A 23,438-nucleotide genomic window follows, 5' to 3' on the forward strand; every position below is an offset into this window, starting at 1 on the left:
CTAGTAAAATGCTGCAATAAATGGTCTGATACCACACCATGGACCCATCAGTTGTTATTGGAGTGCATCGTCTGAATAAAGTCCGGCTGGAATGCTACACCCCTCTCTCTGTCTCGCTGTCTCTCTCCCTCTCTCTCTGTCTCTCTGTCTCTCTCTCTCTCTCTCTCTCTCTCTCTCTCTCTCTCTCTCTCTGTTTCTCTCCCTCTGTCTCTCTCTCTCTCTGTCACTCTTCTGTCTTTGCATAGTATTTCTTTTGACCCTTTGGGAGTATGTGACTTGGACCACTGTTCTAAAAAAAAAGAAGAAGACTTTTTTAGACTGCTTAATGTGAAGGAGTTGCTCGTGTTGATGTTGTGAAATGGATGTGTCTTTGTTGATTTTTTTTTATGTAAAATAATGAGTTTTTTAAAAATTCAAAAAAATTATCTCTGTCTCTCTCTTTCTGTCTCTGCCTCTCTCTCTGTTTCTCTGTCTGTTTCTCTGTCTCTCAATGTCTCTGTCTCTGTCTCTCTCTGCACCGTGGTTGGTGCTAGAGTGAGAAATGAGTGTGCTGTTTCTTGGAGCGAGATGACTGATTTGTAATCAATGTGTTATTTTCGAGATGTGCCCTCAGGGGACTAGTGGTGGAATGGTAAGCTAACCGTAGCTTGCATAGTTTGCATATGACTTAATCTCGAAGTTCCAACATTTTTCCGTTTTCTGACCAAAGTCCAAAGTATTTCCAAACGGGGCTTTTTAGGTTGTTCAGAGTGAAAATCATTCTCTCTGCAGCTGCGTTGGGTTGTGAACTCTCTGCCATCTTTACCACATGGTTGTTGCTGAATTAGTCGCTCGTTTCACCTTGACCTAAATTTCATTTTCAACGAATGAAAGTGATGTTGTGTGACTGTGACTCTTGTCCATCATGCATCATATTCAGTGCAGTGGCCAAGGCCCTTGTGAGAATTCGCAAGGCAGACAGCTGCAGTAGTGCTGCTTTTTTCACAAACGAAAATCAATTTTCACACTCAAATTTCTTTTTTTTCTTTTTTTTTTTTTACAGTTCGGTTATATATTCGCATTTGGAATATTCATTGACAGCCCTAAGGTGCATATGTCTGGCTGTCCATGGGTACTGTCGGGGCCCTGTCTGCCCCAGGTGGGGTTGCTGTCGGGTGGCCTGAGTCAGGTGTATTAGGCTACGTGGATGTATGCTTGGTTTGTGTGGACAGATGGGGCGTCTTATCCAGGGGTGGCATGGCAGACCTCACCCCTATGTCGGGTATGGATGGGCATGGAGCCGCTCCTGCCTGCCCACTGGGTGGGCGGTCCCTGTGGTGCGTCGGTCTGTCGGTCACGGGGCCCGGCTCCAGGCCAGTGGTCTGTGCTTGTCCCATGCCTGCAGGTGCACCCTGTACCTGTGCCGGGGGGTTGGTGGCAGAGATGCGCCCCAGGGATAGAGGCCTGGCTTGTGCCTTTGGGGACTGGTTTGTGTTCCTCATGGGCATGCAGAGCTATAGCTCTGCAGGCTCCTGGCCCCCCTATGGGCTCAGTGTTCCTCTGGGGTTGCGGTGCTTTGGCCTCTGGCTTCTCTCTTGGTCGGGCGGTGTCTGCATGACTCTGGGACCTGTGGGTGACTGCAGAGCCTGTCTTCTACTCAGAAGCATGACGATAAGTTGTGGATCTCAGACACCAGAATATGTTGGGATTAATCCCGTGCACTCACAGGTGGACACTTCACATCCACATACACACTGCTAGCATCTGCCTCACACACTCCCTGGAGCACTTGCTGGATTACAGCCTTCTGTCGTCTCCTTTATCGCTATAACTGCTATGCTAAACTGATATCGCTGAGATCGATTTAATTATGTTTTGTCGGGGCATCCGGGTGGTGTGGCTGTCTATTCCGTTGCCTACCAACACGGTGATCGCCGGTTCGAATCCCCATGTTACCTCCGCCTTGGTTGGGCATCCCTACAGATGCAATTGGCTATGTCTGTGGGGAGCCAGATGTGGGTATGTGTCCTGGTCGCTGCACTAGCGCCTCCTCTGGTCGGTCAGGGCACCTGTTCAGAGGGGAGGGGGAACTGGGAGAATATCATGATCCTCCCACGCACTACTTCCCCGTGGTGAAACTCCTCACTGTCAGGTGAAAAGAAGCAGCTGGCGACTCCACATGTGTCAGAGGAGGCATGTGGTAGTCTGCAGCCCTCCCTGGCTCAGCAGAAGGGTGGAGCAGCGACAGGGACGACTCGGAAGAGTGGGGTAATTGGCCAAATACAATTGGGGAGAAAATGGGGGGGGGGAATATATATATATAAATATACATATATGTTTTGTCGAACACATGTCAGCATCTGTTTCAATGTGTCTTATAGGGGTGGGAATCTCAAGGCACCTCACGATTCGATTCGATTCTGATTCAGGGGGCCACAACGTGATTATGAAACGATTATTGATGCATCTTGATGCATCAATATTTTTGATTTCTATATATGATTTATTTTTTTCTCACTGTGACTACTTGCTGCATTTAAAACATAGCATATTTGTAATGATCCGTAATTAAAATAAACAGATTAATTTACTTCCATTATATTTTTATTAATACACAAGGAAGAGCTGTGTCAACTGAAAGGTTTCCCAGCGTTGCAAAGAACCAACAAGGAAAGAAACAAAAGTGTGGCTGCAGCAGCACCCTTTTTGTAAATTAACACAGGCTTCATCAAGACCTCAGCAATCACTTGATAACATACAAAACTGCACTCATTCACAAATAAATAATAAAGACTTCAGCCGAAAACCTTCTGTTATAGGCAATGAGCACAGAATCCCTCAGACAAAAAAAACCAAAAAACATTTTGCTGTATATTAAAATCAAAAACAGCTTTCAAACAAAAATAACATAGAATTCTGTACCAGCTCTCATACAAAACTAACACTTTCTGTGGAATATGTGGTAAAACAATAAATAATGGAGAAAAAATACAAATAAGAGAATTACCAGTTCGAATCCCTGTGTTACCTCCGGCTTGATCAGGCATCCCTACAGACACAATTGGCTGTGTCTGCAGGTGGGAAGCCGGATGTGGATATGTGTCCTGGTCACTGCACTAGCGCCTCCTCTGGTCAGTCAGGGTGCCTGTTCAGGGAGGAGGGGGAACTGGGGGGAATAGTGTGATCCTCCCCTACGTCCCCTTGGTGAAGGTCCTCACTGTCAGATGAAAAGAAGCGGCTGGCGACTCCACATGTATTGATGGAGGCATGTGGTAGTCTGCAGCCCTCCCCGGATTGGCAGAAGGGGTGGAGCAGTGACTGGGATGGCTCGGACGAGTGGGGTAATTGGCCAAAATTCAATTGGGGTGGGGAAAAAAAGGGGGGGGATAACTTCTAAATCACTGAACTTCTAAACTCTTGTGTTAATGTATTGTTGTATCCCTGTCCTCTATATATGTCCCGTGGTATATATATTATATGTGCATGTATTTACTGTATGTGAGGCTCTGTAAAAAAGGTGAAAATAAATCTCTTGTAGGACCAAGTATCCATCTATTTTCCTAAATGTTTTACAGGCTCCCATGATCTGTTGAGATTGTCTCCATATCATCACTTGCACTCATCAAATATTGTTTACAAAGAGTTGCTTTAGAATATTATTGTATGCTTACTCTTAGAGAAGGAGATTTTTTTATAGCTATTCAAACACACAAACGCACACACACAAAACCACAGCACCCTATTTCATAAGGGTCCTACAAAGTATGTTTTCTTTATAGAATTTAATCAGGCTATCAAGAGATATGAGAAGCTAGATTATGTATTGTGAAAGTCTGGGATAACAGTGAAACAATGATAGAAGCTTAGATTGACAATAATGTATAAAAATATGTTACGCCTTTTTGTTTACAATCTTCAAGATAACTTGTATTCAGTGACTAAACAAGCCACATCTTATGGCCATCATCCAGAGTTTTACATTATGATATAGTATTGTCATGTATATATTGTCACAATTCACTTCACCAGTAGTACTTTGATCCAACAGGCTGTCTGGTTCACGACTGAACAAGGTCTTGATGGTCCAGTCTATGGTGCAGCTGACAGCTGGAACGGAATAGGAATTTTCTTTGACTCCTTTGACAATGATGGAAAGGTAAGTGGTTTTGTTGTTTATACAATAAAATAGATAAATTAATGAGTGGCAACTGAAGGTACATGTAAAGTTTTGTAAATCATTTTTTGATGATGGCTAATAGTTATGTAATAGTTTGCAGGTGTGTTCATGTTAAAATCCATTTTCAATAGAACAGGTATATATATGAATGAAACTGTTACCTATGGAGGATTTATTTGGTCACAATCAAAAGTAAAAGTCCAAATAGTGAATTAAAAAAGACAAAATTAAATCAATTATTATTTTACTCAATTATTTGGAATAATCGGGCCATAATTAAATGTTAAAAAGAAAAAGGAAATTGAAAAAAAATAAATGTAAAAGGTAAAATCATAATTTGAAAATGTTAAGTGACACTGAAAAAAAGTGAAATTTTAAAATGCAAAAGCTTAAATGGAATGCTCAAACTAAAAACTTAAATTGTAAAGATGAAATTGAAAATGGCAATGAAAATAAGAAAAAGGAAACATATGAAACTCAAATTGGGAAATGGAAAAACTTAAATGGAAATGCTTAAATTGAAACCTCAAATGGATTTTTTTTTTTTTTTTGCTTTACCATTTGCCATTTTTAATTTTATCTGCCCCATTTTGGCATTTGGCATTTACCATTTGACATTTCAAGCTGTATGTGAATGAAGAATGGCCCAAAGGCTGGAGAATGGATTTGAAACAGTTGAGGTGCAGAGGCAGACTTCAGTAAAGTTGGAAATATATTTACAGAATTGAACTTCCCGGATCAATAAATCATAAGCAAAACCTTGTTAAAACACAAATGATGCCTCGTTCCTACTGTAGTAAGGTAGACAATGAGCTACAACCTAATTTTCACCAAAACGAGCCGTCCTCCAAGTTGGACAAATAATACTGGTCTCTGTATACAGCCGGCTGTGAGACGAGTGTGCAAGGACCATCTAAAAAGCACAACACTGAAAAGAAATGCTACAAAAATATTCAATAAGTTCATTCTCATACAGCGTAGGTATTGCTATTGGTTGTACTGTTATACATGTGAGGGATGTAGTGTTGTGTTGTAGCCAGTATGTATATGTAAATACTACCCCCTCAAGACTGTGTGCTGCTATGGTGTAGCCTGTTATAATTTGTAGCAGAGCAGTGTCGCATTTTGTTGTGGTTTGTGTCTATGTTTGACAGACGACAGCAGCCTGAGCCTACACCACGGTAATAACTAAAGCAAGCTCAATAAAAGGGATTTTGTGACAATCATCCCCTTGGTGGTATTACTTAATTGTGCACCCACGGGCAAAAACATAAATTGGCGCCTGTGCTGTTTGTGGATATTGTGTTGTGCGATTAAAACAGGCATGCTGTGGCTACCCCAGCCTTCTATATGGAAATGTAGTGTGCCTATTAACTAGTTATCTCCACATGTAATTAACTTTTCAACATTTGAGATGGAGGCAATTATGAGTGGCCGCAGAGTTGAATGGCTAGTAACAGTTAGACTCTTCCATTATTGGTCACTGCATTCTGTTCAACTGCCGTTTCAGTTACATTGTGTTATCCATGGTGCTAATAGAAGTTGAAGAATCTCCCCCAGAGTGAAAGTTATTAGCATCTTCAGAGAGTTGGTTTTAACTGACGCCCAGACTTTCCAGTGATCATGGCAGCAGTGATTGTAGTGATATTTCGAAGGAGAATTTCACTTATTGGAGACCGAAATCATTTGCAGATACAGGTTGCCAGGTCTAACAATTCATGCTATACTTGATGACATCAAGGATGACATTGAACCTGCCTACTGTATTCTTGGTGCAAAGCCACCATTTATAATTTGACACATGGATAATTGCAATCAGATGCAAAACAAAGTCAAATTGCACTCAGCTTCAAAGCTTTATGGGTGTGTTTGTGCTGTTATATCATTTGCACAGTTTCTTTTGTGAATCAGACCTTGAGTTGGGGCAGATAGCAGTTGCAAGTCATGCACAATTCATGTTGCTATCAACGGCCACAATCCATTCTTTGTGAATTTGTCTGTCAATACAGAATGAGTCTCAGAAAAACAAGAGACATCTGCAGATAGAAACAGATGAAAGAGGAGGGGGAGTTAACAGATAATTAGAATAGATATATTTATGATTAAATTAAGTTCTCTTTCAAATCAAACATCCCAAGATATAAGTTGAAAGTACTGTTCTCAGACATAGATTAACCATGTCATGTGATATTTAGTACACTTTAACAACAATTATTACTGGGACCGGGGCATCAAGGTAGCATAGTGGTCTATTCCGTTGCCTACCAACATAGGGATCGCTGGTTCGAATCCCCGTGTTACCTCTGTCTTGGTTGGGCATCCCTACAGACACAATTGGCCGTGTCTGCAAGTGGGAATCCGGATGTGGGTTTGTGTCCTGGTTGCTGCACTAGTGCCTCCTCTGGTCGATCGGGGCACCTGTTCAGGTGGAGGGGGAACTGGGGGGTAATAGCGTGAGCCTCCCACACCCACACGCTACGTCCCCCTGGTGAAACCCCTCACTGTCAGGTGAAAAGAAGCAGCTGGCGATGCCACTTGTATCGGAGGAGGCATGCGGTAGTCTGCAGCCCTCCCCGGATCGGCAGAGGGGGTGGAGTAATGACCGGGACAGCTCAGAAGAGTGGGGTAATTGGCCAGATACAATTGGGGAGAAAAAAAAAAAGGGGGGGGGATAAAAATATATATATATTGGGACCACTACAGAAAATTGCAGATGAATATTTAATATCCAGGAATTCACATTATAGACACTACCACTGACTACCCTGTAATAAATTGGCCACAGTTCCGAACATTGACCATACACGGTCCAGCCATATACTAAGTTTTGACCTCATCTAGTTCATGGTTGAGTTACACTCTCCTTTAAGATTTATGGCTGCAGAATGTGACAATTGCCACATCATATTTTATACATTAAACTAATTTGTTGCATGAACAACAACCTCAAGTTTTTTTTTTTTAATTTGTTTGTTGTTTTCTCCCACAGTCCAAAGACATGTAGGTCAGGTGAATCAGCCGTACTAAAATGTCCCTAGGTGTGAATGTGTCTTCCCTGAGACGGACTGGTGACCTGTCCAGGGTGTTTCCCCGCCTTCTGCCCTATGACTGCTGGGATAGGCTCCAGCATCCCGCGACCCTAATTAGGATAAGCAGCTTGGAAAATGGATGGATGGATGTGTGTTTGTTTGTTTTTTTGTTGTTTGTTTTTGTTTTTTGGTTTTTTTTCGGGGTTTTTTGTTTTTGTTTTTCCTCAGACCTGAATTGGATGTCTGAGACAGGCGTGGGTGCAAGTACTGTGATGGCATCCAGCGCTTTACCTGTACCCCCATCCATAGGGTTAAAGGTTGTGTCAGGAAGGGCATCCGACATAAAATTTTGCCCAATCAGTATGCGGATTGACAAGACCATACTGGATCAGTCGAGGCCCGGATTAACAACAGACGCCATTGATGCTGTGCCCTCACATGTAGGGTTGCCAACTCCTTGAAATGGAAATAAGGAACAAACAGGGGACAGGGATGGGGTTGGATGGACGGGGCGGCGCGGGTATAACAAATATAATGTGTCTTACACTATACACACACACACACACACACACACACACACACACACACACACACACACACACACACACACACACATATATATATATATATATATATATATATATATATATATATATATATATAAGGAGTGATTCCTTATTTTAAGGAACGGTTAGCAACCCTACTCACATGGCACCAATGGAAACAATAAAATCCACTGTGGCGACCCCTGAAAAATGTAACAAACCGAAAGAAGACCATAAAAATGTACAGATTTTTCTGAGGTTAGTGGAGTTGCTCAACAACAACAACAACTCAGCAAAGGTACTGCACTTTAGTCATAAGCAGTTGTGGGAAACCCTGAAAACCATTCCTACCCAACAATAGCCATTAAAACGAGGGTCAACAAAAACATTCATCTCACTTGAACACAATTCACTGAAAGCTCGCCACCATTGGACCAGCTGACAAAAACATTCATGAAAACATTTTGGATATTGATGGATTAACTGTTGTCTTGAATATTCCAATGTTTGAAAAGTATCAAAACCCTTTATCTTCATGATTGTAGCCACAGAAAATATAAAAATAACCATGGCTGTCAACAACGCCTTCTTTTTTTTTTAAATCTAACAGTAGATGATAAAATAATAGGTTGTTTTAATGTAAAAACCCTGTATATGAAATACAAATGTAATAGAATACATAAATTAAATAAATGCATAAATTGTTCTGTTTTTCTGTTTTCTGTGTCTGTTTTTGTTATTATTAAAAGCATTCCTGTATCAACACACATCTGTTAGTAGTGAACAGGAATGTGATTGAAAATCTGGACTAAAAAAACAACGCCAAAGCCTTCAAATGAAATTGCCTAGGTTTTGATTGACCTCTCCCCTTGTTTATTCATCTTTCTTCCAGAAAAATAACCCAGCTATAATTGTTGTGGGAAACAATGGAAAACTTGTTTATGACCACCAAAAGTAAGTAAATATTTCTTTATTGTACTCAGACATTATCACCGACTCAAATTTTGGCAACTTAAAGAAGATTAGAAAATATGATTATATTCAGTTTGAAAGTAAATAATCCTCTCTCTCCTAATCTCCGCTGGACCAGTGAAAGCTTTAAATCACTTTTCTATGCAGTTCTAGTATATCTACAATTCTCACTCTTGTCACTACTGAAATGTTTATGAAATAGAAATGCAAAAACACACAGGTATTAATTTACTGGAACATTTCGTAAACATCCTGTGCTGTCATGTCTGCTCTTTCTTGAATGTTTATGTATAGTGGGGTTACAACTAATGGTTATGTTGCGTATATCAACCTTGCTTTGATCCAGTGATGGCACAACACAAGCTCTTGGAACATGTTTAAGAGACTTCCGCAACAAACCGTACCCAGTCAGAGCCAAAATAACATATTACAAGAAGACACTGACGGTAGGAAATGCCAAAAATGCACATACACATATATGTTGAGCATCAGTTCATCCAATATGTAAACCCTATGTAAACAAGTAGAGTATGAAAAGTCAATGTTGCTATCATTGACCTTTGAACCCTGGCAATTCCCAGCCAGTGGCTGCAATCAGTCCTAATATGCAATATTTCTATGGTCATTACCTAGAACAGCATTCTCTGTATTTCAACATTATTTCTTTCTGTTCAGGTGATGATAAACAATGGATTCACCCCAGACAGAGACGATTATGAGTTCTGCACAAAGGTGGACAACATGGTCATTCCCAAGGAAGGCTTCTTTGGCATTTCAGCTGCCACTGGTGGCTTGGCAGGTGTGTTTTGTTTTTTTTTTGTACCCGTTAGCAAGTCTAATTCTTATAAAAAATATGAGCTATTTCTCTGATATAATGCTCTCACTTAATCAGATTCATACAAGTTTTTCTAACCCCCTTGTAGCAACTTTCAGTCAGGCTAGATAGCTAAATGGATATCACACTAATTAATTATTGAAGAATTTCAACTATCTAGACTAGAAAAGTGCTATATAAATGCAGTCCACTTGGGCGCCCGGGTGTCAAGGCAGTCTATTCCGTTGCCTACCAACACGGAGATTGCCGGTTCGAATCCCCATGTTACCTCTGGCTTGGTCAGGCATCCCTACAGACACAATTGGCCATGTCTGTGGGTGGGAAACCAGATTTGGGTATGTGTCATAGTCGCTGCACTAGCGCCTCCTCTGGTTGGTCGGGTGGCCTGTTCTGGGGGGGAATAGCGTGATCCTCCCACGCGCTACGTCCCCGTGGCGAAACTCCTCACTGTCAAGTGAAAAGAAGCAGCTGGCGACTCCACATGTATCGGAGGAGACATATGGTAGTCTGCTGCCCTCCCCGGATCAGTAGAGGGAGTGGAGGAATGACCGAGACAGCTCGGAACAGTGGGGTAATTGGCCAGGTACATTTGGGGAGAGAAAGGGGGGGGGGGGACAAAAACAATTATTTTAAAATGTTATTTAAGAAACATAAGAATTGTCATGAAAGATCAACTGTTGTTGTCTTTTTGTTCCTCATTTTTCTGAAGTAACTTTTTCTTTCTTCAGATGACCATGATGTTTTGTCATTCTTATTATTCAGACTAACAGAGCCAGGCCAGCAACCGGTAACTACATTTTCAATATTTTTTTTTTTAAATTGTGTGTGGCATTCACTTTCATGTAGCTGTGATTCTTTTGTGAGCATGTGCATGCTCATGCACAATATAACCTAAGCAGGGCCTCTGGCGAGTTCAGAGTTGATGTTTTGTATCTTCCATTGAAGCCCCCACCCGAAGCTGAGATTCCCAAAGAAGAGAAGGACAAGTACCAGGAGGAGTTTGAGAACTTCCAGCAAGAGCTTGACAAAAAGAAAGAGGAGTTCCAAAAAGAGCACCCAGACGTTCAAGGAGAACCAAGTTAGTTTTGCTGAAAGCACATACGCGTCATACATTGCTTGGAATAATGACAAATTATTGTTTTAATCTTTATTTTCTATGTTTTAAAATATCTTTATCAAATAAATTTATTTTGGCATCAAAAATTGAGAAAAATATTTACTTTTACTTTCATTTTTTATCCAGATCCTTCATTTAATGTACATGGCATGTACATTAAATGAAGTAAATATACAGTAAATAGCAGCATTGATTATCTTGTTAGTTATAATTGTGTTTATTTAAGGTCTGTGTGGGGTTTCTTGCTAATGTGTGTCCACTACAGTTGAGGATTTGTATGAGAGTGTAAACGACCGGGAGATCCGCCAGGTGTTTGAGGGCCAGAACCGCATCCACTTGGAGATTAAACAGCTCCACAGGCAGCTAGCTATGATCCTGGACGAACAACGTAGATATGTTTCTGTTATCACTGAAGAAATTTCCAAGAAAGGGACACCTTCAGAGACAGGACAGGTAGGTTGCACAACATTGCCATAAACTGGGTATTCACAAAGCCTTATAGCAGCTTGTACATTCAGTTTCTTATCTAAATGCTCATTGTCGGCGTGCCGTCAATTTAAAAAGGCAAGTTTGACCTCTGACACACACAAATCTATGTAGTCAAGAACTGTTGCACTGTCTTGCTGTGTTTGATTAATCTTGGCTAAACATATTAAGATAGTCACACAAACACTGCTAATAGCTTGCCAATCAATGTTTATGGTAGTTATTTAGAATTCCTCATTGTCACTTTACTAGCTAAAGCACTTGTCCCTCAAATGATGGTGGTTTATTTCTCTATAGATGGACACTGCCAGTCAACAGCTGAACTCAGTCATTGCCACTCAGCAGGAGGTTCTTAGAAATCTGAACGAGTTGAAGTAAGTAACAACAAGCATAGCTGCTGTTGATATTTCGTCATTCTTACAAATTCTTAAAAGCTATTGTTTTGGGTTTTTTTTTACCAAATACATAAAAATAAGATCTGATACTGCAGAAAAACAAGGAAAATCCTGGAGGTTAAATCCCTCTATTCATATTTAATCTCACAACACAATTCCCTGAACATCACAGGTGTCTATCAGCTTGATAATCCAGCTGCAGTGACATCTTCCTGAGAAATAACCCCATCCACTCCATCCATACCCTATTTGGTATGATACCAGATGGTATGATAAAGACCCCTAACTTCACTCGTGGGCACATTGCCTACAGAGATGTATATGCATACTCTGAACTGGAATAATCTTGGTTCTGATCTGACTTCAACCCTAAACCATATTTCATTACAACCTAAGGCTGTTGCTTTTGTATATGGTAAGGATTTGATGAAATTATAAATTAGCTGAATGTAACCAGGTTTCTACAGCAATTTGATACAGCAAGTCTTTCTGCAGACAATTGAGTTTCTGTGTATTCTTAGCTAAGACCTTTAACAACATCTACCTCAGCCTTTGCATAAATGTCTAAGGATATACAGAAATACTTATTTTTTCAAGATGTCCTATCAGGTGGGAAATTATCCAGTTATAATCTTTTTTTTCAATGTTTACGTAAATATACACTTTCTTCACCTCTCTCACTTCACAGCCTTTATGGATTTTGATGCTAAACAATTTTGAGATAATACAGCTTAAGAGATTGTACGATGAGTGCCTCCCATGGCAGATATTCAAATGAATGCCTGGTTTTGGTACTTAAGTAAGACTGATTAGATGTGAGAAATGTAATTTTATGACGTTTAGATCTTGTGTTTTGCCATCCACTGGTATCCACACATACTTTTGTGTTGCTCCTCTTAAGGTTGTTGTGGCCTTAGCCATTTGATCACGATTGTCTGCCTGAATCTGTTTCTAGGCTATAAATCAGTGGAATCTAATCACAATCTAACAGTATATATATATATATATATATATATATATATATATATATATATATATATATATATATATATATATATATATCTTCATTCTTCAGATTATATTTGTTTTTGTAACTTCCTGCAAAAAAGTGTAACTTGAAAATAGTTTGTAACATTTCCAGATTTATGTTTATATGTTTTACACCAGCAGTTGCAAACATATTTGACATAAAACCGAGAAGTCTCCACAGATAACTGATCCTTTAATGATTTATTTCCTTCAAAAATGTTAAATTATTAAACTGAATTTCATCGAATTGAAAAATAAATGAACAATGTATTATTTGATTAGTGTTTATTTATCCTGTCCCTATAGTTTGATACCATGTTTTGAATTAATGTTCACTCACCAGCTGTATAAAGAATTAATCAGAATCAGGAGATATTCAAGATTTTATTTTATATGTTATTAATCTCTAAACCTCATGTATCATAAAAGAACCAAGCTGTTTGTATGCCCTAAATCCAACAGGACATTCATCCTCAAATGACTTTGCATATGTGATGTTGTGCATTGTGTTGCTCGAGACGGTCCCGTCCTATGCTAAAGTCTCCTCGGCTCAATTTACTCAAAGTCTTATGAGCCTGTTTCGGCAGAATTATATCCTATTGGTGGCAGGAAATGGACAAAATTTTTGGACTCAATCTGAATAAAGTGCATTACACGAATGGTAATTTTAAGATGTAAAAATTGTAAGCTGATTGAGAGTGAACGGGTTCAGACCAATCAAAGGGCTGCAGCTGCTCTCACTAACGTGCTAATGTGAGAGGCTGATCTGTATTATTCTGTAGATTAAGTGCTCAGTTTATCCTGCCCCTTATTTTTAAACACATCGTTTATGATAGGACGTCATCTCAGACTCTATAGATTATTATATCCAAGGAGGGCTTTCTGCCTATAAATGGGTCACTTGTAGCAGATGAAGATTAGATGCAGGGTTTAATAAATGCTCACTTACTTTCTCAAGGGAGATTTTTTTTTCCTTCTGCGAAACAAATTAGATTTTGTTTATATGTCGTCCCTGGCCATCCTTTAGCCCTCAGCCATGTGGCAGTGCAAGAAAAAGACAAATCTTAGCACTGTTTTTTCTCTCCTTATCAGATTAGTAGTCTTTAAATACATCTGTCATACACAAGCAAAACATGGTTTTCCTCTGATTACTTTCTTGTCACAATCCCCCCCCCCTCCCCAGGATGTCTTACTTTCTTATTACTCTGCATTTCTTTTCATTTGTCAAGTCACTGTTCTCTTCACGCTCATCTTAGATGTGTTTAAGACGATAGGAGAACATTCTTAGTTCCCTCCGTAGCTGCGATACTTTTAAGAAATTATAATTTCTCAAATCAGAAATATGATCCGGCATCCTTAATTAAGTGTTTAATGTCTTCTTTTTATTTTTGGGATTCAGAAACAGGCAACAACTTAACTTAAATAAAGTTAAGTTACTATAAAATAAATATATACACGACCGTTCAAAAGTTTGGGATCACCCAAACAATTTTGTGTTTTCCATGAAAAGTCACACTTATTCACCACCATATGTTGTGAAATGAATAGAAAATAGAGTCAAGGCATTGACAAGGTTAGAAATAATGATTTGTATTTGAAATAAGATTTTTGTTACATCAAACTTTGCTTTCGTCAAAGAATCCTCCATTTGCAGCAATTACAGCATTGCAGACCTTTGGCATTCTAGCTGTTAATTTGTTGAGGTAATCTGGAGAAATTGCACCCCACGCTTCCAGAAGCAGCTCCCACAAGTTGGATTGGTTGGATGGGCACTTCTTGCGTACCATACGGTCAAGCTGCTCCCACAACAGCTCAATGGGGTTCAGATCTGGTGACTGCGCTGGCCACTCCATTACCGATAGAATACCAGCTGCCTGCTTCTGCTCTAAATAGTTCTTGCACAATTTGGAGGTGTGTTTAGGGTCATTGTCCTGTTGTAGGATGAAATTGGCTCCAATCAAGCGCTGTCCACTGGGTATGGCATGGCGTTGCAAAATGGAGTGATAGCCTTCCTTATTCAGAATCCCTTTTACCCTGTACAAATCTCCCACCTTACCAGCACCAAAGCAACCCCAGACCATCACATTACCTCCACCATGCTTAACAGATGGCGTCAGGCATTCTTCCAGCATCTTTTCATTTGTTCTGCGTCTCACAAACGTTCTTCTTTGTGATCCAAACACCTCAAACTTGGATTCATCCGTCCACAACACTTTTTTCCAGTCTTCCTCTGTCCAATGTCTGTGTTCTTTTGCCCATCTTAATCTTTTTCTTTTATTGGTCAGTCTCAGATATGGCTTTTTCTTTGCCACTCTGCCCTGAAGCCCAGAATCCCGCAGCCGCCTCTTCACTGTAGATGTTGACACTGGTGTTTTGCGGGTACTATTTAATGAAGATGCCAGTTGGGGACCTGTGAGGCGTCTGTTTCTCAAACTAGAGACTCTAATGTACTTATCTTCTTGCTCAGTTGTGCAACGCGGCCTCCCACTTCTTTTTCTACTCTGGTTAGAGCCTGTTTGTGCTGTCCTCTGAAGGGAGTAGTACACACCGGTGTAGGAAATCTTCAATTTCTTAGCAATTTCTCGCATGGAATAGCCTTCATTTCTAAGAACAAGAATAGACTGTCGAGTTTCAGATGAAAGTTCTCTTTTTCTGGCCATTTTGAGCGTTTAATTGACCCCACAAATGTGATGCTCCAGAAACTCAATCTGCTCAAAGGAAGGTCAGTTTTGTAGCTTCTGTACCGAGCTAAACTGTTTTCAGATGTGTGAACATGATTGCACAAGGGTTTTCTAATCATCAATTAGCCTTCTGAGCCAATGAGCAAACACATTGTACCATTAGAACACTGGAGTGATAGTTGCTTGAAATGGGCCTCTATACACCTATGTAGATATTGCACCAAAAACCAGACATTTGCAGCTAGAATAGTCATTTACCACATTAGCAATGTATAGAGTGTATTTCTTTAAAGTTAAGACTAGTTTAAAGTTATCTTCATTGAAAAGTACAGTGCTTTTCCTTCAAAAATATGGACATTTCAATGTGATCCCAAACTTTTGAACGGTAGTGTATATAGCGTTTTTGGGGGGGTTTTTTCCGAAAACACCGTCAATGGTGTTGATAGAAGTGCTCAACTAATGAGGAACAGAATATATATACATATATAAATTTATTTTACAATTGCAATTACAATTAAAGAGGGTTTGCTAAATGAAACCGTTCTAAATTTGCTACAGGCTAAAGGCTAAATTTGCCTTTCTCGAATTTTAATGAAGTCCATTGGATAAGAGCCCGGTTAATCACAGTAATGCTATTTTGAAATCATAGATATTATGGTCGATCAGCTCTAGCTTAATAAATAGGACACAGCACAGTGGCTAACAACCTAGCTGTCGAGCAGTACACAGTCTATTGGAACAGCACTTTTAGCTTCCTCAGATGGCGTTAGCACCGAAAAGCTATGCCGCTATCGCTTGAGTTTTTGAATGGGCTCTTTTTTTTCCTTCTTTTCGTAGTGCTTTCTACAAATATCTGTGTTTTTAATACATCCCTATACTGCTGCTGCTAAACTTTCCTTGATGGCCCCAACCCAGCCAACCACGGGCCGTGCCCGTGAAGCACATGTCTACAGCGGATGGTTTAAGATCAGAAATGTCCCAGACATGTCAGCAATGTCTGAGAAGTTTTAGCCAAACTGGATCATTGTGGCATGGGCTCACAGGCACACAGGCAAATGGAATCCCGTACTTTATAATGCAACCTACTTATTTATATTATTCTATATTTATTTTAACTTGATGTTGCATATGTCAGTTTAACCTCAAAACCTTTCTTTCTGGACAAGGTACCTGTTGAATTGGACAAGGTCACTGCTGGGACATGGTCTAAGGCAGTTCACACAGAAATTGGATTTAAGAAATCTGTCATCAAGTCAAGTCAAGTTAATTTTATTTGCATAGCCCAATATCACAAATTACAAATTTGCCTCAAGGGGCTTTGCAGCAACACAGCATCCTGTCCTTAGACCCTCGCATCGGATAAGGAACAACTCCCTTAAAAAAAAACACACAAAAAAAACCGTTAATAGAGAGAAAAAATAGGAAGAACCCTCAGGCAGAGCAACAGAGGAGAGCGCTCTCTCCCAAGACAGGAGAGAGATCCTTAGTTTAGATGATTATGAGGGATGATGATTGTTGAAAGATAATTTTGGCAACCAAATTCCACATCAGTGCCGAAAGTTTCATTTTTATTTATTTAAGTCAAATATTTATGTGTAAACATTATTGTGCGTGAGTAACACTATGTTACTGTCCCTTCACTGTGTTCCTGGCTACACCAGTTTTCTGCATTTACAAGACATCTAGTGCAATAGAATATACCTCATTAGTTGATATTGATATGTGTGGCATAAGCCATCATCTTAAACTGAATATTTTTATGAATGAGAGCAGAAGTTCCCGATTCAAAAGGCTTTTTTTTTAGCTTTGATAGTAATTTTTGGTCTAATTTATTTTGGAGGTGCTGTAAAATGTGGATGTGTGTGTGTGTGTGTGTGTGTGTGTGTGTGTGTGTGTGTGTATTCAGTTATAATTGTGAGGACAAATTTGAATTTTTAAGAGTGAAGAGATTTTTGCAAAGTGAGGACATTTTGCTGGGTCTTCACTTCTATAAGGGTCTGTTTTAGGGTTAGGGTTTAGCGTTTGTATAGTTAGGATTAGGTTATGGTAAGGGTTAAGGGCTAGGGAATGAGTGTCGCCAATAAGTATCCTCAAAAGTATGGAAAAAAATTTCCTCTTTTGATCTTGTTACATAAAGTTTATTGAATATTTATAAATACTCTACATTTATGTGAAATATCTTTTACTACGCTGCGTTGACATACTAGTGATCAGCTGATGTAGACTCACAAACCTGAATAATTATGAGGACATCGTCAGACAAAGGAAATACTTTATCCTATAGATCTACTGGAGTGCAGCTCTGACCCGACAACATTGTCCTTCATCCTTCCATCACTTGCTTCCTATGAATTCCATTTACATACACTTCTCTACTATATCACCCCCTGTGAATAATTCATACTTAACAGTTATACTGAGCACATATTATTTCTTATTTTATTGTTCTTGCTAAGGCTTTTTTTTTTTTGAGTAACCTAAAATCTGCTGGATTGTCTATTCAGAATAATGTTCTCTATGGCTGTTTCTTAAGGCCTACTTAATATCTGTGGTAAGAACATGTTTTTATAGGGGATTAATTTGGTAATCATGACCTCTTTTTATCACATGATAATTTTATGTTTTTTAAAGTTTGACAACATATACCCTATTGTGAACAGGGATTAAAAGATTAATTTGGGACAATTTGCATTATAGAAAATTTATGGTATGGGGCGTCCGGGTGGTGTGGCAGTCTATACTGTTGCCTACCAACACAGAGCTTGCTGGTTCGAATCCCCGTTGTTACCTCCGGCTTGGTCAGGTGTCCCTACAGACACAGTTGGCCGTGTCTGCGAGTGGGAAGCCGGATGTGGGTATGTGTCCTGGTCGCTGCACTAGCGCCTCCAATGGTTGGTCGGGGCACCTGTTCGGGCGGGGGAGGGGGAACTGGGAGGAATAGTGCGATCCTCCCATGCACTACATCCCCTGGCAAAACTCCTCACTGTCAGGTGAAAAGAAGCGGCTGGCGACTCCACAAGTATCGGAGAAGGCATGTGGTAGTCTGCAGCCCTTCTCGGCTCGGCAGAGGGGTTGGAGCAGCGACTGGGACGACTCAAAGAGCGGGGTGACTGGCCAGGTACAATTGGGGAGAAAAGGGGGGGGGGGTGTCAAAAAAATAAATAATAAATTGATGGTACAACACAGCAAATGTCCATCTTTGACTTGGAAATGACATTGTGATGGGACACTACTCTCTGTTGGTTTAGGCACTGATTGATATGAGGTCTGTTTTGTTCTTTTTTTTTCTAAATGATTATTCAGATAAGTTCCATGGTTTCTCTCGCCACTGTTATTGTAATCTTTTACAAAATAGCTTTACCCCCATAGGTGGCCTGTTGAACGCTTTAATTACTCTCATTCACCCCATGTATAGCTAATGGCTCTTTCACTCTTCTTGTCTCCAAAGGAACTCCTTCTATGAGTCTTTGAAACAAATAGGCTCAAGCCAACACCAGGGCAATGCAATAGGTATGGGCACGTACGAGACCATCCAGCACTTCAACGAAATCAAGGAACATCTGCACCTTGTCAAGAGGGATGTGGAGCACCTTGCCCAGCGTAGCCCTCAGGTATAAAGTTAAGCAGTTAGACGTGATGATTAGCGATCAGATAGCTGAGACATGATTTTTGGTTCAAGAACCAGTAAGAAAACCAGCTTATTGGTCTCAGCTCGGGACCGATGGCTCACCTTTTGAAAACGTACATGCTATCATTTTATTCTTAGTAAATCTGTACTCTCTCCAATATCTTCCACTTGAAGAACCCCGCTGAGAAGATTGTGAAGTGCCCCGAGCTGCCTGCAATGCCTTCCTGCTTATCCACTGTCCATTTTGCTGTCTTTGTGGTGGTCCAATCAGTCATCTTCTTCTGCTACATCATGTACAAGTAAGAAGTAATAGTTTATATTTGGTTACAGTTGCACTCTTTTGATACCGCTTGTTACTTATCCCACTTAATTTGATTTTTTTCTCTCTTTTCCTTAACTAGAAGTCAACAAGAAGCAGCAGCGAAGAAGTTCTTTTGATTTACCACCTTTATAAAAAGAAAGTGTTGAAGTGAGGGATGTCCATTTTGGTAAATTTTGGTTTGATCATTTTGTTTTCAAAATGTAAATTATTGTACTTGAAAATGAGATTTTTGAGTTTTTGTATTATTAATTGCAGATGTTTGTAATTTTGACTGTTTTGCTGGTTGTGTATGAATGCTTGTCCAAAGTGTGAGACATTTTGTTGTAGATTTCCAGCATTATGAAATATATTACATACAGTATTTTTGCCACATCTTTCAGATTTGCATTTTGCAATAGAATTATAGCACAGTCCCATACCATTAAATACACAACTCTATTTGCATAGTTTTAAGGAAAGCTATGATTTCAAAACATAGTTTTGTATACATACATTGAAAACTCGGAACAAATGTCTGGTATGTATCTATTTTGAATGAGTGAAACATGACATAATACCATTTTGTCTTTCCTTTCAAGCAGTTTACATAAACAGAAAAACAAATTAGCCAGATGGTGTTGTCATTCTTTCTAATAATACACTGTTATAATTTAATGTAAATCCACCACTACACACACACATATATATATAAAATCCAGTGAGTCAAGTAAATTCTTTACAAGACAGTACATGCCTGTTTCATGCCATAAGCAATCAGCTATCAATTGATGATTGACAGCTGATGATTGCTTATGGCATGAAACAGGCATGTACTGTCTATTGGATTATTTTGCTCCTTATTTGTTGAGCACTTTCCCTACCGTTGACTGTTTCTTTTAACAGTTATATATATAGTATATAAGCGGGTGCTGGCTAACCAACCAGACATTGTGGTGGTCGACAAGGAACAGAAAACAGCAGTAGTGATTACATTACAGTCATTTAGCTGATGCTTTTATCCAAAGCGACTTGCAATAAGTGCATTTAACGTAGGAAATCAGGAGAACTACTAGTCATCAGGGGTCATAAGTGCATCTAAACAAGCATCTAAGAGCAAAACCAGTGCTAAAGTAAAAGCGCAAGAAAAAGTTTTTTTTTAAATGAGTGAATACAATAAGTGCTAAGAGCAAGTAACAGGGTAGTAGTTCTTGAAGAGGTGAGTTTTCAACCTGCGCCGAAAGATGGGCAGCGACTCCGCTGTCCTGACATCAGTGGGGAGTTCATTCCACCACTGTGGAGCCAGGACAGAAAAGAGCCATGACTGGGTCGATCGGGGCAACCAGGATGGGGCAACCAGGCGTCCCGAGGCAGCAGAGCGAAGTGGTCGGGTGGGGGTGTAGGGCTTGACCATGGCCTGGAGATAGGAAGGAGCTGTTCCTTTCACTGCCTTGTAGACTAGCACCAGAGTCTTAAACTGGATGTGAGCAGCTACTGGAAGCCAGTGTAGGGACATGAGAAGGGGAGTTGTGTGGGAGAACTTAGGGCAGTTGAACACCAGATGAGCTGCAGCTTTCTGAACAATGTAGCAATCCCAGGCGACAGCAACATCAAGAATAAAGAGCATGAGAAGCTAGAGAAATACCAAGGGCTGAGTGAAGAATTAGATCGGATGTGGAAGGTGAAATCCACGGTAGTCCCAGTGGTAATAGCAGCATTAGGAGCTGTGACCCCCAAACTGGGAGAGTGGCTCCAGACGATTCCAGGAACAACATCTGAGGTCTCTGTCCAGAAGAGTGCAGTCCTAGGAACAGCTAAGATACTGCACAGAACTCTCAAACTCCCAGGCCTCTGTTAGAGGACCCGAAATTGAGGAAGACACACACACCCCAAAAAAAGGTTGAGAGGGAGATTTATACACACAAACACTCACACACGTGTGTGTGTGTGTGTGTGTGTGTGTGTGTGTGTGTGTGTGTGTGTGTGTGTGTGTGTGTGTGTGTGTGTGTGTGTGTAAATGTGCTCTAAGAGCAGTTTAAGCTCAGTTAATGCATCTGGCCAGAGCTGTGAATTTTGGCCGCACATGGTCTAATACTAATTTTGATCTCTCCTGGTAATCCTTCTAAAATAGTAGATATTTACTGACATTTTCCCCAGTGAACCCTAAAAAGAAAGTTGACTGACCGTGGACCTGCTGATACAACATTATACTTGCTATATTTTTTTCCCTCTTCGTACTTGCTTCTTATCTGTCTCAACATTTCCTATCTCTCTTTCCATGCAACCATACAGGAAACCCACTTTAGCAACAAGAGGATGTATATAGTATATATATACAGTGGTGCTTAAAAGTTTGTGAACCCTTTAGAATTTTCTATATTTCTTCATAAATATGACCTAAAACATCATCAGATTTTCACATAAGTCCTAAAAGTAGATAAAGAGAACCCAATTAAACAAATGAGACAAAAATATTATACTTGGTCGTTTATTTATTGAGGAAAATGATCCAATTTTACATATCTGTGAGTGGCAAAAGTACTATGTGAACCTCTAGGATTAGCAGTTAATTTAAAGGTGAAATTAGAGTCAGGTGTTTTCAATCAATGGGATGACAATCAGGTGTGAGTGGGGCCCTGTTTTATTTAAAGAACAGGGATCTATCAAAGTCTGTTCTTCACAACACATGTTTGTGGAAGTGTATCATGACAAGAACAAAGGAGATTTCTGAGGACCTCAGAAAAAGCGTCGTTGATGCTCATCAGGTTGGAAAAGGTTACAAAACCATCTCTAAAGAGTTTGGACTCCACCAATCCAGTCAGACAGATTGTGTACAAATGGAGGAAATTCAAGACCATTGTTACCCTCCCCAGGAGTGGTCGACCATCAAAGATCATTCCAAGAGCAAGGCGTGTAATAGTCGGCCAGGTCACAAAGGAGTCCAAGGTAACTGCTAAGCAACTGAAGGCCTCGCTCACATTGGCTGATGTTAATGTTCATGAGTCCACCATCAGGAGAACACTGAACAACAATGGTGTGCATGGCAGGGTTGCAAGGAGAAAGCCACTGCTCTCCAAAAAGAACATTGCTGCCCGTCTGCAGTTTGCTAAAGATCATGTGGACAAGCCAGAAGGCTATTGGAAAAATGTTGCGTGGACGGATGAGACCAAAATAGAACTCTTTGGTTTAAATGAGAAGTGTTATATTTGGAGAAAGGAAAACACTGCATTCCAGCATAAGAACCTTAGTCCATCTGTGAAACATGGTGGTAGTAGTATCATGGTTTGGGCCTGTTTTGCTGCAGCTGGGCCAGGACAGCTTGCCATCACTGATGGAACAATGAATTCTGAATTATACCAGCAAATTCTTCAGGAAAATATCAGGACATCTGTCCATGAACTGAATCTTAAGAGAACGTGGGTCATGTAGCAAGACAGCGACACACACAAGTCGTTCTACCAAAGAATGGTTAAAGAAGAATAAAGTTAATGTTTAGGAATGGCCAAGTCAAAGTCCTGACCTTAATCCAATTGAAATGTTGTGGAAGGACCTGAAGCAAGCAGTTCATGTGAGGAAACCCACCAACATCCCAGAGTTGAAGCTGTTCTGTACAGAAGAATGGGCTAAAATCCCTCCAAGCTGATGAGCAGGACTGATCAACAGTTACCAGAAACGTTTAGTTGCAATTTTGCTGCATTTGGGGGGGGGGGGGGTCACACCAGATACTGAAAGCAAATGTTCACATACTTTTTCCATTCATAGATATGTAATATTGGATCATTTTGCTCAATAAATAAATGACCACGTATAATATGTTTTGTCTCCTTTGTTTAATTGGGTTCTCTTTATCTACTTTTAGGAGTTGTGTGAAAATCTGATGATGTTTTAGGTAATTTTTATGCGGAAATATAGATCATTCTAAAGGGTTCACAAACTTTCAAGCACCACTGTATATATAACTTTGTTAAAAAAACACTCAATGGTAGAGAAAGTGCTCAACAAATAAGGAGCAAAATAATCCAGTGAGTCCAGTAAATTCTTTATGAGACAGTACCAGCCTGTTTCATGCCATAAGCAATCATCAGCTGTCAATAAAGCTACATGGGAAAGAACATACTATTTACTGCCTCGTCATGCACATCACGTGCACAACATCCAATGGGGAAGGGAGAGGTGCGAAATTCAAAAAATTCAAAAACATGTAATCGCTAACGGTCCAATAGGGGGGGTTGGTATTTGTCTAGTGGCATGATTTATTTATAATTAC

General features: G+C 40.0%; 1 protein-coding gene across 1 annotated transcript in view; it reads left to right on the forward strand.

Annotated features, from left to right (window-relative positions):
- Positions 1-19,799, forward strand: part of lman1 (lectin, mannose-binding, 1) — a 32,948-nt gene extending 13,149 nt beyond the window's left edge. Inside the window, exons 3-13 of the mRNA XM_056290738.1 lie at positions 4,028-4,135; positions 8,623-8,684; positions 9,049-9,148; positions 9,378-9,501; positions 10,266-10,324; positions 10,483-10,615; positions 10,920-11,107; positions 11,438-11,514; positions 18,694-18,856; positions 19,048-19,172; positions 19,275-19,799. Coding sequence (XP_056146713.1) covers positions 4,028-4,135; positions 8,623-8,684; positions 9,049-9,148; positions 9,378-9,501; positions 10,266-10,324; positions 10,483-10,615; positions 10,920-11,107; positions 11,438-11,514; positions 18,694-18,856; positions 19,048-19,172; positions 19,275-19,311 — 1,176 coding nt within the window. The 3' untranslated portion in view covers positions 19,312-19,799. The remainder of the gene's footprint in view (positions 1-4,027; positions 4,136-8,622; positions 8,685-9,048; positions 9,149-9,377; positions 9,502-10,265; positions 10,325-10,482; positions 10,616-10,919; positions 11,108-11,437; positions 11,515-18,693; positions 18,857-19,047; positions 19,173-19,274) is intronic.
- Positions 19,800-23,438: the final 3,639 nt, after the last annotated feature.

The sequence above is a fragment of the Lampris incognitus genome, chromosome 12, assembly GCF_029633865.1.
Source record: "Lampris incognitus isolate fLamInc1 chromosome 12, fLamInc1.hap2, whole genome shotgun sequence".
Lineage (NCBI taxonomy): Eukaryota > Metazoa > Chordata > Actinopteri > Lampriformes > Lampridae > Lampris > Lampris incognitus.